The sequence below is a fragment of the Hakea prostrata genome, chromosome 9, assembly GCF_041222555.1.
Source record: "Hakea prostrata isolate BN-2017 chromosome 9, UWA_Hpros_2, whole genome shotgun sequence".
Classification (NCBI taxonomy): domain Eukaryota; kingdom Viridiplantae; phylum Streptophyta; class Magnoliopsida; order Proteales; family Proteaceae; genus Hakea; species Hakea prostrata.
Window position 1 is genome coordinate 55,325,181 of NC_142608.1, and position 14,326 is coordinate 55,339,506.

The window sequence follows — 14,326 nt, forward strand, 5'->3', positions numbered from 1 at the left end:
TTAGATGAAAGGTTCAATACTGTTATCTTCCAAGTGAAACAATCTAAATGTGTTCCTTAATTTCCTTTCAGGAGGTGTGAAGCATATACAATTTCCTCTACATCTAAGGTAGTCATGTACAGAGATAGATGTGGAATTAACCACCATAATCCAAGTTTTATCCTTTAGATCGAACTCGAGAATCTGGAAAGTTACACTTACCAGAAATCCACTGTCAAACTTATGATATTCCCTTTTTTGTTCTGGTAAAACAAACTTATGATATTCCAGAACCATCAACAACTCACCAAGGCATTCCACCAAATAAACTTTGTTAACCCTGTGAAGATCCACTTCTAAAGGAGAAAAAATGTTACAGCTCCTTACTCTTAGGCGAAAACTAATCCTCACAAGCTTAAGATCCAATTGTCTCGTAAAAGCATACAATTTTCCATTGTAGAAAATAATATCTTCAAAAGGTGTCCACCCAAAATTGTGTTCCACAGGAGACCACTCTTCATCCCCCAGCCTACAGAAGGCTAATTTTTTTGGGTGAATTGCAATGACCACACAATTATCCACTGCCACAGAGGATACAACAGATTTGTTAGCAGTAGCAGCAGCAGGAAGTGAAAACAACAGAGCCTTTTTAATGTGTGGTTTCTCTGTCTCAGAATAATGTTGAAGATTATTAAGATCGGGCACTGGAATAGTGGCTACCCCTGGAAGTTCAATCTGAACTCTGGAAAATGGATTCAAAAGGAAAACGCGTCTCATAAGATCCACCATTATCAACCATCCCGAGTTACACCCAACACACTGAGAACTATACATTCTAGGCAATTCAAATTTGAAAACTTTGCCATGTACCAAACTGAAAAACCGAGAATGATGATGATCTTCAAAGGAAGAAAGCATCAACCATGGGAGTTGAGATCGTAGTTGGAATCCTGGTATTCCCTTTGCAAACATGGCCATCGATTTCCAGGATCTGCATGCTGCACTAAAACGATGAAAGCCCACTATGTCTAATTTCTTAATAATCAAAATCATAATATCCTCTGGAAGTGCCGTTATAGTACTCTTGACACCATGAATTTCCATGGTGTGCTTCAACAGCTTTCTATTGGATTCGTAAGTAGACATGTTGACACTGGTTTCGTTGTTAATGCTTCTCTAATTCTTAATATAAAAAACCAATTGAGTAAACTGAGAAAAAAAGAACACCTTAGAACACACATAGCATAAAGATCGTCAGAATAAAAGAGAAGATTGAAAAAAGAATGTTATCGAAACGCTAAATTGGTGATGAAGGACTTAATTACAAGGAATTAATGATCTACAAACAGTCGAACGTAAATCGATATACCTTTATTCTTGTTTTTCCCTATATAAAGAATTGGTGTAAGAAGGAAAGAAGGAAAATTTCAAAAATCAAAACCCTAATACGGCCTGCGGAGGTTCATAGTGACGAGATGAATCAAAATTCCATTTAGAGTTAAATTCGGAATAGGTACTTCTCAATAGTTTTCTACCATTTTTTTTTTTCCTTTTGAGAATTTTCAGCGCCACCCCCAAGGTATTTATTCAATTTAGCAGTCACATCCTTTGTCGTTAAAGTTAGGGGTGCAAGTTTGGCCCTAGCGGCCCTAACCGGCCCTAAGCCCGAATAGGGCTTCGGCTAAAAATTTTGGCCTAAGGGCGGGTTAGGGCCAAAATATTCTGGCCCTGAACTAAGGCTAAGGGCGGGCTTGGGATTACTCTCTGGCCCGCCCAACCCATCCTGGCCCGTCCCTGATTTGGCCTTGATCTTAGCCCTAATCTTGGCTTTAAACTAGGCCCATGATTTTGGCCCTGATTTTAGTATGGACCCTCCACCGATATGGAGAGGAATTAATTATAATCCACATGGATGAATATTTGACACGTGTCAAATTTTAAAAACATGATTATGTTTTGTAAAAAATTAATAAAAATAAATTATATCTTCATTACCAATGTAGTAAACATCCACTTGATTTTGGCATGATCCTAACCCTAATTTTGGTTCTAGTCTTAATGTTAATTTGACATTGATCATGTATTAGATTTTTACCATAATCTTCACATTAACATTGATATAACTATAAGTTTCGACTTTGACAATTTGACCTTCAGTCATTTTGATCATATTAGACTATGAGTTCACTTTTTATATTATTTTTAAGATAACTTTTATTTTGAACTAAATCATTTTTTAGTTCAGAAAAAATCATTGATTTTTTTTTTTTGACTAAGACAAGATAATATATTATAAAATAATAAAAGCTAGTATATAGAAAATTAATATCTAACAAATTTACACCCCAACTTTTCATCATGAATATTGACATCTTTCTTTTGCCTCCAATGTGATATTTAGGGGGAAAAAAATTTATTAAGGACAAATAGTTATGTTTGTAACTAAAATATAATTTTCTTTAACTACGGAAAAATTATCAATACTAAATTATCGTTGATTTACTTGTTAACAAAGTTTTGAATTTTTTTTTTTAATAACAATATCAATGGGAGGAGATTTCAATTTCTATCACCAAAGTAATGGGAGAGGTTTTCAATTTCCATCATCAAAGCAATGAGAGACTTTTAGAGATCAATATAAAATTATGGAGAATGAATTTATTTATGTTTAAAGTAACACTATTAATTTATTGACTATTTTATCATTTGTATAAGTTTGAATCATTTTATATTTCAATAAATTTCAATCAGGGCCAGGGACAAGGCTAATCAGGGTCAGAGCCAATTAGGGCCAGGGACAGGGCCAATTAGGATCAGGGCCAACCTGTGAAGGGATCGCATTCGGTTCGGATACACCAGTATCCAAATCTAAATTCTATTAGTAAAATTACTATTTGAATCTAGCATAAATTTAAAGAAGGCATCCGAATTCGAATTCGGACTTTATCAGATATATGATAATAATCTGATCCGGTGTTTGAGGTTCATCCAGACAAGCTTGCATGCACCTTGATTGCATTATCCACTGAGATGTATGTATCTTACCACTCTACCAACCTACATTGACCAATTTATTGTTGTTTACTTTCATGTTTCCCACTTGTAGAAAGATTGTTCTACATCTCACAATCCAAGCATTAGAATTTGATGAAAACATTGCCTACCTTTTTGGCCATTTAAAATCATAAATTGATTAAATTTTTCATGCTGCTCAATTTTGATCTATTCAATTCAATATCGTTATTTATGGATTTTTATTTGCGGCAATTGGTGCTGTCAGCAGCTGACGCTTCTGATTTTGCCAAGTGTAAAAATTACAATCGGGCGGTGTGAATTGAAAGTGCGAGGGTTTTATTGTAAATAAAACTTTCTTCTTTTACACTAAAAGTTTTTCGGTTTTGCAAATTCACAAAAAAAAAACCTTGATTATACCCAATTTTAATCGCCCATTTTGCAAACCCTACATCAAATCGGACGGAGTGATGGAGTGATTTCCATCAAGCAAATGTTGAGACCAACAAACCGCAAGAACATATTCTAATGCATAAAACGATGAAAGAAGAAGAATAAATCCAACAAAAAAGTACCCAACTAGTCTGAAAATCTATTCAAGGAGAGCTTAGTAGTTAAACATCAGAAACATCATCTCTATCCGATTAAAATCTTCAGATCTCGTAGACTCGCTCCATTTCTTCAGATCTCAAAGCTTGAAGTAGTGGTTTCAGGGTCAAGAGAGAAAAAATCTTCAGTATTTGTCACGATTTTCCTCCCCAACAGTGTCTCAAAAGGAGAGAGAGAGAAAGAGAGATTTGACCCATAGGAGAAGCTTTAAATGGGAGTGGGTTATTTGATTTGTTCTTCAATTGTCTTGAGACTGAAGATGTTCTGGGTTTCGGTGAAACTCTTCAAAGGAAATGGATTCCAATTTACAATTTGCTGCCATAACCATGCTATTGCTTCCAGTTTTGGCAGCCATTTTCAATCCTCAACAAAGCTTTTCCCGTAAAATCTCAACCATCCAATATCGCCGGTGAATAGCCGGTTGAAATCCGACTAAGTATTTCTCTCTCTTGCTCGCTGCTTTGTTAAAATTTTGGGTTCGATCAGTTGAAAGAGTAAGAGGGATTTTTTTTATAAATTTACAAAATTAAAAAACTTTTAGTGTAAAAAATATAATTTATATTTACAATTAAACCCCTCACTTTTAATTTACACCGTCCGATTTAATTTACACACGTGGCAAAATCAGGATCGTCTGGGGGCCAAAAAAAACCAAAAAAAAAAAAAGCCGCAGACGGCAAAAGACGCAAAAAAAAAAAAAACATAGGGAGGGAGGAAGAAGAAGAGAAAGAAAAGAAAAAGAAAAAAAAAAAGGGTGGTTTTATTAAAATCTATATTATCTATATATTAAGTTTCAAAATTAGTTTTTGCATTTCTTTTATTTAATTGTTTTGTTTGTGTGTGGGACCCTTGAGGTAAGGGTGGTAATGAGGCACCATGAGGTAAGGGTGGTAATGAGGCACCATGAGTAAAGGAGGCCCTTCATGACCTTGGTTATGAGGCTCTTCATGACATTGGTCATGGGTCTTAAAGGTCTTGATCATGGTGATGAGGTGGGCTAACTTGAATGGTGGAATTACTCAAATTCTAACTCTTGACCTTTATTTCTCATTTCAACTTCATGACCATTCATGGCCATTACCATGAGTGGGGGTTAAGGTCTTTGAATGGGTTAAAGCCTATTCATTCCAAAGAAGTGAATATGAGAGTTACTTCCCCAAGTAGTGGGGAGGTTAGGTCAAGGGGGTTTATTCACATTAGTGGAGGAGGGACAAACCATTGATTCTCCATTAGTGGAGAATTGATTCTCCCCTAGTGGGGAGGTGTGGTTTGGGCCTATATAAACCCAACCTTTCCTTGCATATTGTGTGCTATTGTGACTCTCCTCACTCACATTATTTGTTTTACAAAGTTCATTTCTTTCTTGAGTTGTCTAAGTGTTGTGCTCTAGCTTTTGGCTCCTTTAAGGGACTAGAAGAACTACCTCATCTTCTAGTTGGAGGTTGCTTTATCTTGGAGGTGGTGGTGCGAAGAACCCTTGGTAGTAGGGTGCATCAATTACCTTAAAGACAGCATCAAGGTGTGACTCAACCTCATCAATCGGTGGTTCGTTCGGTTGCTACTTCAAGCTCTTCAAATTTGCTAAAGACGATCTTCATCTCTTAATTGTATTACGATTTCATCTTTGTATGTTTGAAGATTTTGTAATACAATTATCCCAACAAGTTTAAGGTAATTGCTTTGGAAGATCCAATGGCAAGTCTTGGAGATGGCGACTTCAACAAAGACGGAGACAACAACATTATTGAGGTTGTTGATGGAATTAACATCGGAGGAGATCCTTCAAACAATACCGTTGAAGGTAATGTCAACAAACAAGGTGACGACACTTTCGTTGCCATAGGTGGTATGAGATATCCATTCCTTGCTACTCATGATTCAATCCCCACTAATGTAATTCCAACAGTGACAGATCTTATCCCGGATTTGGGTAAGATGAGGATTGTCACTGAGTTCGACAAAATCGAACAGTTTGGAGGTCAAAACTTCAAAAGGTGGAGGCAAATGTTGCTATTTGCCTTAGCCCAAATTGGGGTGGCATTTGCCTTGACTGAACCCATGCCAGAAAAAAGTATTGATCTGTTAAGGAGGGCAAAAGGGTGGCTTGGATTCAAGCGGACTACCAATGCAAGAATCGAATTCTGAATGCATTATCTAATGACTTATACCATGTGTATAGTTCATTAGAATATGCTTATTCGATTTGGGATGCTTTGGTTAAAAAGTATTCTCTTGAAGATGATGGTTCAAAGAAATACTTGGTGGCTAGCTTTCTAAATTTTACTATGAAAGATAGTGACACAATATCAACCCAAATTGATTTATTTCAAATTGTGGTTGGGAAGCTAGCAAAAGAGAAAATGGTCTTACCTGAAGAATTTGTAACCGGTGCCTTGATTGAGAAACTTCCACCTTCATGGAATGCTTTCAAGATGTCTATGAAACATAAGAAGACAGGATTGACCTTAGACCAGTTGGTTGTAAGGATCAAGATTGAAGAAAGGAACCGGTTCAAAGACAAAGGTGAAAAAGACCTTGGAGAAAGTCGCCTAAAAGCGAACTTGGTGGAAACCAACAAGCAAAACAAGAAGAGGAAAAGTCATCAAGAATATGATGAGTCTTCTAAGAAGAAGAAACCGACTTGTTTTGTTTGTGGAAAGGTTGGCCATTTTAAGAAAGATTGTAGGTTCAAGAAGAAAAAAGTTGAAAAGGTGAACCTAGTTGAAGATGATGTGTTTGTAGCTATGATCACGAAGCCAATTTGGTTGAAAAACCAAAGGATTGGGTGTTGGATAGCGGTGCTACAAGACATATCTGTGGTGATCTCAAGATGTTTTCCTCCTATTCCATGGGCTCAAATGATGAAAAGGTATTTATGGGAAACTCCCAAAGTGCCCCTGTTATGGGAAAAGGTAAGGTGACTTTGAAACTTACTTGGGGAAAAACTATTGTTCTCACCAATGTTCTCCATGTGCCGGATATTAGGCGAAATTTAATTTCAATTCCTTTGCTTAATAAAGTAGGAATGAAGTTGGCTTTTGAAAGTGATAAGGCAATTATCACTAAAAACAATGTATTTGTGGGAAAGGGATATCTTAGTGAGGGGTTGTTTGTACTTAGTATTTCCAATGTTGTAATTGAAAAGGCTAGTACCTCTTCTGCTTACTTTGTTGTTTCGTCTAATTCTTTTGATTTGTGGCATGGTAGGTTAGGTCATAGTAGTGTAAAATATATCATCAAACTATGCAAGTTAGGGATGATCACCGAAAAGGTGGAATCTCCCAAGGACAAGTGTAAAACTTGTGTGGAGGCTAAGTTAACCAAAATGCCTCACAAGACTATGGATAGAAAGAGTGATCTCTTGGAATTGATCCATAGTGACTTAAGTGACTATAAGTCATATGAGTCAAGGGGAGGAAACAATTATGTTATCACCTTCATAGATGATTATTCTAGATATACCATGATTTATTTGCTCAAATCAAAGGATGAGGCTGGAAAGGCATTTATATCTTACAAAACGGAAGTTGAAAATCAACTTGGCAAGAAGATTAAAAGACTTAGAACCGATAGAGGGACTGAGTATTTTAATCTTGATAAGTTTTGTGAGGAAAATGGAATTATCCATGAAACGACCGCTCCTTACCAACCGGAATCAAATGGGGTAGCGGAAAGGAAAAATAGATCTCTTAAAGAGATGATGAACTCCATGTTGTTGAGTTCTAATGTACCACTTGATATGTGGGGGGAAGCCATGTTGACTTCATGTTATCTATTAAATAGAATCCCACATAACAAGACCGGTATGGTTCCATTTGAAAAATGGTTTGGTAGAAAACCAAGTATAAAACATTTACGTGTTTGGGGCTGTTTGGCCAAGGTGTTATTACCGGATTCCAAGAAAAGGAAACTAGGTCCCAAAACATGTGATTGTGTGTTCTTGGGGTATGCGATAAATAGCACGGCATACCGATTCATGGTAATTAAATCCATGGATGATGTTATTGAACCAAATAGCATCATAGAATCAAGGGACGTTGAGTTCTTTGAAAGAATTTTCCCCTTTAACTCCGCCTTACCGATAAGTAAGGAGAGCCAATTGATCAATGGGGAGTTGGATCCAATTGAAGAGAATATCAATCAATTGGGTATTAGTGATGGAAATCAATCAAGAACAAGCAAACGACTCAAAAGACCCAAATATAAGGATGATGAGTGGCTTGTTTACTTGGTAGATAAGGATCCTCTTAATTATAAAGAGGCTATCACATCACTAGATGCCATCTTTTGGAAGGAGGCAATCAAGAGTGAACTTGATTCAATCTTGGCGAATAATACTTGGGAATTGGTAGATTTACCAATTGGCTCTAAAACTTTGGAGACCAAGTGGATATTTCGAAAGAAGTTAAAAGTGATGGGTCCCTTGATCGTTTCAAGGCTAGACTTGTTGTCAAGGGATTTAGGCAAAAACCAAACATCGATTATTTTGACACATTTGCCCCCTGTGTCAAGAATTGCCTCAATAAGAGTTATGTTGGCAATTGCGTCAATACATAACTTGGTCATCCATCAAATGGATGTAAAAACTGCTTTTCTAAATGGTGATTTAGAAGAGGAAATTTACATAAAACAAACAGAAGGTTGTATTGTAAAAGGACAAGAGCAAAAAGTTTGCAAGCTTAGAAAATCCTTATATGGATTGAAGCAAGCGCCTAAGCAATGGCATGAAAAATTAGACAAGGCTCTAATTTCAAATGGTTTTATCATCAACAATGCCGAAAGGTGCTTATATAGCAAGTTTCACGGTGGTAAAGGCGTATTTATTCTACTATACGTAGATGATATGTTGATAATGGGGACGAGCTTGGCAATAGTGAATCAAACTAAGCATATTTTGATGTCTAATTTTGACACAAAAGACTTAGGGGAAGCTGATATGATTCTTGGGATTAAGATCATCAAGCAAGGGAATTGTATTTCACTATCTCAAGCTCGTTATGTGGAAAACATACTTACAAAGTATGGCTACCATGAACTTTCAGCAGTCAAAACACCTTTTGAGGTGGGATGTCATTTGAAAAGGAACTTGGGTGAACCAGTGAACCGGGAAAAGGTATGCACAAATCATTGGTTCAGTTTCATATCTTATGAATTGTACACGTCCGGATATTGCTCTTGCGGTAGGAAAGTTGAGTCAACATACTCAAAATCCAAGTAAAGAGCATTGGAGTGCAATTGATAGATTACTAAGGTACCTAAAAGGTACTATAGACTATAGTTTACACTATAGTGGTAAACCAACAGTTTTAGAAGGGTATTGCGATGCTAATTGGATTTCGGATACAAACGAATCCTTAGCCACTAGTGGGTATGTGTTTACACTAGCAGGTGGTGCAATCTCTTGGAAGTCCACAAAGCAATCATGTGGAACAGGTTCTACCATGGAAGCTGAGTTCATAGCTTTAGAGAAGGCAGGAACAGAAGCCGAATGGCTTAGAAGTTTAATGGCGGATATACCATTGTGGGAAAAACCGACGCCATCGGTATCACTACATTGTGATAACCAAGCGGCTATTCACTTAGCCAAGAATAAGGTGTACAATGGTAAAAGGAGGCATATACGCCTTAGGCACAATCTTGTGCGACAGTACATAGATGAAGGAATGATAGCTATCGATTATGTGAAGTCAGAAAGGAATCAAGCTGACAAGTTCACAAAGGCTATGTCTGTCAAAAACTTGTGTATTGCATCTACAGGAATGGGGTTAATGCCTTATCCTCGGGTCACATGATGGATACCCTACCTATGTGAAGAGGCTAAATACCTGAATTAGGTTCAAGGGGTACAAACGAAGTCATGGGAAGACCGGTTCAGTACTACCATTTATAATGATTCCATTCTAGGGTGTAGATGAAGGTAATAGTACTACCACAAGGGTAAGGTTGAGCGAAGCTCTTAATTAGTCTAATCCCAAGGAATGTGGGGGTGTGTTAGTTGTGGTGCACATCAGAGACTAACCTAAGTGGATGTAGGTGGTTTGGCCGCCACTAATGAGCACTTATAGGCGAGTGTTCTAAACATTCATGAATCCAAGATAAGGGACATGGCCGGTTCAAAAGTCCAATGTGTAGTGTAAAAGGTAGCTCCAAAAGTCGACCTTTAGGACATGGATGATGGGGCGGTCAGCTACACTAATGAGGAAAGGTTCAAGGAGTCTGACTCTACCCGTACTTTGTAGCGCGACTCATTAGACCTAGTGTAGGTTCAAGTCCGAAAGACACCTACAACGATGTGTCCTTTAGTGTCTAATAAAGTCACAACACGAGTCCTTTTTTTGCAATTTTGAAACTTGTGGGGGATTGTTAGGTTTTTTATTAAAATCTATATTATCTATATATTAAGTTTCAAAATTAGTTTTTGCATTTCTTTTATTTAATTGTTTTGTTTGTGTGTGGGACCCTTGAGGTAAGGGTGGTAATGAGGCACCATGAGGTAAGGGTGGTAATGAGGCACCATGAGTAAAGGAGGCCCTTCATGACCTTGGTTATGAGGCTCTTCATGACATTGGTCATGGGTCTTAAAGGTCTTGATCATGGTGATGAGGTGGGCTAACTTGAATGGTGGAATTACTCAAATTCTAACTCTTGACCTTTATTTCTCATTTCAACTTCATGACCATTCATGGCCATTACCATGAGTGGGGGTTAAGGTCTTTGAATGGGTTAAAGCCTATTCATTCCAAAGAAGTGAATATGAGAGTTACTTCCCCAAGTAGTGGGGAGGTTAGGTCAAGGGGGTTTATTCACATTAGTGGAGGAGGGACAAACCATTGATTCTCCATTAGTGGAGAATTGATTCTCCCCTAGTGGGGAGGTGTGGTTTGGGCCTATATAAACCCAACCCTTCCTTGCATATTGTGTGCTATTGTGACTCTCCTCACTCACATTATTTGTTTTACAAAGTTCATTTCTTTCTTGAGTTGTCTAAGTGTTGTGCTCTAGCTTTTGGCTCCTTTAAGGGACTAGAAGAACTACCTCATCTTCTAGTTGGAGGTTGCTTTATCTTGGAGGTGGTGGTGCGAAGAACTCTTGGTAGTAGGGTGCATCAATTACCTTAAAGACAGCATCAAGGTGTGACTCAACCTCATCAATCGGTGGTTCGTTCGGTTGCTACTTCAAGCTCTTCAAATTTGCTAAAGACGATCTTCATCTCTTAATTGTATTACGATTTCATCTTTGTATGTTTGAAGATTTTGTAATACAATTATCCCAACAAAAAGGAAGGTAAAAGGGGGAAACCCGGAAAAAAAGGGACAAAACAGAAGGGGGGGGGGGGGGGGGGGGGGACCCAGAAAACCAAAAGAAAAAAAAAAAAAAGAAAAAAAAAAAAAAAACCACCCAAAAAACAAGGGAAAAAGGGAGGGGGAAACAAAAAAAAAAAAAAAGAAACGGAGAAAGAAAAAAAAAAAAAAAAAAGGAGAAGAGGGGGGGAGAATGGGAAGGGGGGGAGAATATGAAGGGACAAAGGGAGGGGGGGGGGGAGGCGGTGGGACCAACCCAACAAACCAAACACAAAAAAAAAAAAAAAAACCAAGGAAGGAAGAAGAAAAGGTGAAAAAGGGGCGCGCGCCCCCCCCCCCCCCCCCCCCAGCGCGAGCCGCGAAACGAGATTAACATTATATCGCCGAAAAATCGGCTATCTCGGCTATATTTCGCTTGTTTTTCGACGAAATAACGATTTGTAATGATTTATTCGTCAGAATATCACCGTCTTGAGTTTGTTTCCGCCCTTCCGGTGATGGCAAAGAAATAACTTTTATTTCAGACTGAAACGACGAACAGAAGAAATGGAGAAGAAGATGAACAGTTTAAATTTTTTTTGATAATTTTTGAGTTCCGTTTTTTGTATTTGAACCTAAGTTATGGCATTTCAGGTAATGTCCACACACGTGGCTCAAAAATAACCTTTATAAAAAACACAAAAAGCAAAAAACTTAAATTTAAATATGAGAATGATTTGACTAGTCGAGTTTTTCATATATTATTTTATATAAAAACACAAAAAATGAAAAACTTAAACGTAAATATGACTTTTTGAAATATTATTTTATATATATTTTAAACACATGACTGATGATTTGACATTGTGCAAGAAATTTTATAGTATTTTGAGGGCGAAATATCGCCGAGATTTCGCCCTTTCGCCCGGTTCGCTGGGTAGCGAACCAAGCGATATGAACGAAACTCCGTTCACTGCATTGGACTTCCCAGAGAGTTTAATAAATGAGACTCTTGGCCTCCCAGAAGCTTGACTGGGGCCAAGGAGACAGCAAATCGCTCAGGGGAAGGGAAAAATCCAGGAAGCTCAGGTGCCATTGGGCCTTGTCAAGTCCATAAGCCACCTAGCCAACAGCCAAAGCTTGAATTTTGAGCTCCCCAAGGCCAGGGGTGTTCACTATGGACATTCCATCTGCCCAACCACCTAAGAGGCATGGTGCATGGAATGGGGGCTCAAGTAGTGAAATAAATACATGAGGTTGAACAAATTTGACTTGCCTGACCTAACTTGGCCAGGCCAGCAAGGTTAGTCCGGCAAGGTTTGTGGTTACTCAACTAAGATGACGTGGTAGCCCAGGAAAGATACTAGGTACACCCAAGGTCCGACATTTTGGCAAAATTTAAGGGGATGTTTCAGCCAAATTTTGGATTGGAGAGCTAATTCTTACGATAGGCATTTTCTTCATATCTTGTGATTTCAATTACAAGAGTCAATCAATCTTCACTTATCATAAGCATTTCCACCATATCTTATGATTCCAATTACGAGAGTCAATTAATCTCTATTTTCATATGCATTTGCATCATATCTTGTAATTCCGTCATATCTTGTGATTCCAATTACAATAGTCAATCAATCTTTTCCATATGCATTTCAATCATATCTTTGGACTTAGATGCAAGAGTTAGTTAACCTTATCTTATGCATTTCAATCAAATCATTAGTTTTCAAATTATCTTGTCAAGTATACTTGCATTTACGATTGATTGGTTCTTATAATTAGAAATAAAAAATGGAAAACATTAAAAAATCAAACCAAAATTTTTTAAAAATGGGTGAAATTTAGCCAAAAAAATTGATTATAAAGGGCAAGAAATTGCAGAATTTATCACGATAATGTGAGAAATCATATATCGCCGATATATGGAATATCTGTGATAGACCCACCCATTCGGTTCGCTACTCACCGAAACTGTAAAATACTACCATGTTTAAGTAATATTTCGCCAAATCTTTTTTTTTCCATGGGTACACCTTTAGGAATTAAGGAAATAGTGACTTATCTGCCTTATCTGCTCAAGGCAGGATTCTTGACCTGATTCCCATGATGTATGACGATGATATAGCCGACCTAACTACTTGCCTATTTAGACAAAGCATGTCTCTAAAAGGAAGGCGCCACATCCGACGGTCATGAAATGTAAGAAGATGTATGATAATACAAGGATGTGCATCTAAAGGCCTTCGTCATATAGGTTAGCCTGTATAAACCCAACACCTACTACCCTATAGGGATAACTAATTCACTTCAGTATTCACTTATGCTCTGAGTCTAATGAAACTCAGAGCCCATCCTTAGTTGTGTTCTTGACTAACTTGATTGTCGGAGATAACTTCCCAACCTATCAAAAGTTGACCCCCACTTACTTCTTTAGTAGCACAGGAAAGGTAGAGCTACAAGAACAGCTAATTAATCAGTTTTGGATATAACATTTATCCCCAACCAAAGTTGCTGATGGTCGGAAAGGAGAACCTCATTAATTGCAAGAAAAAGAATAGTAGTTTAAGCCCGGATAGATCAATGTATGTATATGAACTATTAAAAAGGAGGGTGGGGTGGATCTTAGCACAATGTTTTGACTCCACTCCAACTTATTGACCAAGATTCTAATAAGGAAATACTCTCTTGCAAAGTGGGATTAAAGTTATGGCCATTATGATCCTTCTTAGATCACGTCATGGTTGAAGACTCATGCATTAAAAAAATTCACTAGGATTTAAAGGTTTTTTTTTCTTCCAAAGAGAAAAAGAACTTTTAATGACTTGCCAAGTACAAACCAAGTTTTCTTTTTTTTTTTTTTTTTTTTGGTAAGCAAACCTAGTTTGCTACACCTTATTTTATCTGTCATGTTCATCAGCCACAAAAGACTAAAGTGATCAAACCTTGCCTCTTGAAACCATAAGATAATAGGAAATAGCGAAAATACTTGGATGCAACCCGGGCTCTTACAAAAGGTTTTCTTAGAAAATTTTACAGGTGTGTCCTCTTATAGAACATAAACCTATGTTGGGACCCTTTAATGTAAAAGATTATGTCTAAGTTCTATAGCAACTAATTATTTCCCATTATTAAGTCATTTCAAATTTCAAATCTAGAAGGGCTAAAATACACTTCAAATTATGATAAACATACGTTACAAAGCAAATAATTGGGTTTTACAAAAAATAAAAATAAAAACAAAGAATGAAGGAAAAGAATCAAAATTTCGATCATGGAGTTAGGACCATTATAGTAAAGGTAAGGGAGAAAAATCCATTATGAAGAGAAAAAGAGTTTTTAACGTATGGGTCCTTTAAGTGGACCATTAACTAACACCAAACAAACTAACACCATTAGTGTAATATATTACATGTTTCCTTTTAGTATAATATATTACGTGTGAGTCC

The 14,326-nt window shown here is 37.2% G+C and overlaps 1 protein-coding gene across 1 annotated transcript; it reads right to left on the reverse strand.

Moving 5' to 3' along the window:
- On the reverse strand, positions 1-1,125 carry LOC149005613 (putative F-box protein At5g55150). The gene has a single exon (XM_089135956.1). It carries the CDS (start codon positions 1,123-1,125, stop codon positions 1-3), a length of 1,125 nt encoding a protein of 374 aa, XP_088992082.1.
- Between the last annotated feature and the right edge of the window lie 13,201 nt (positions 1,126-14,326).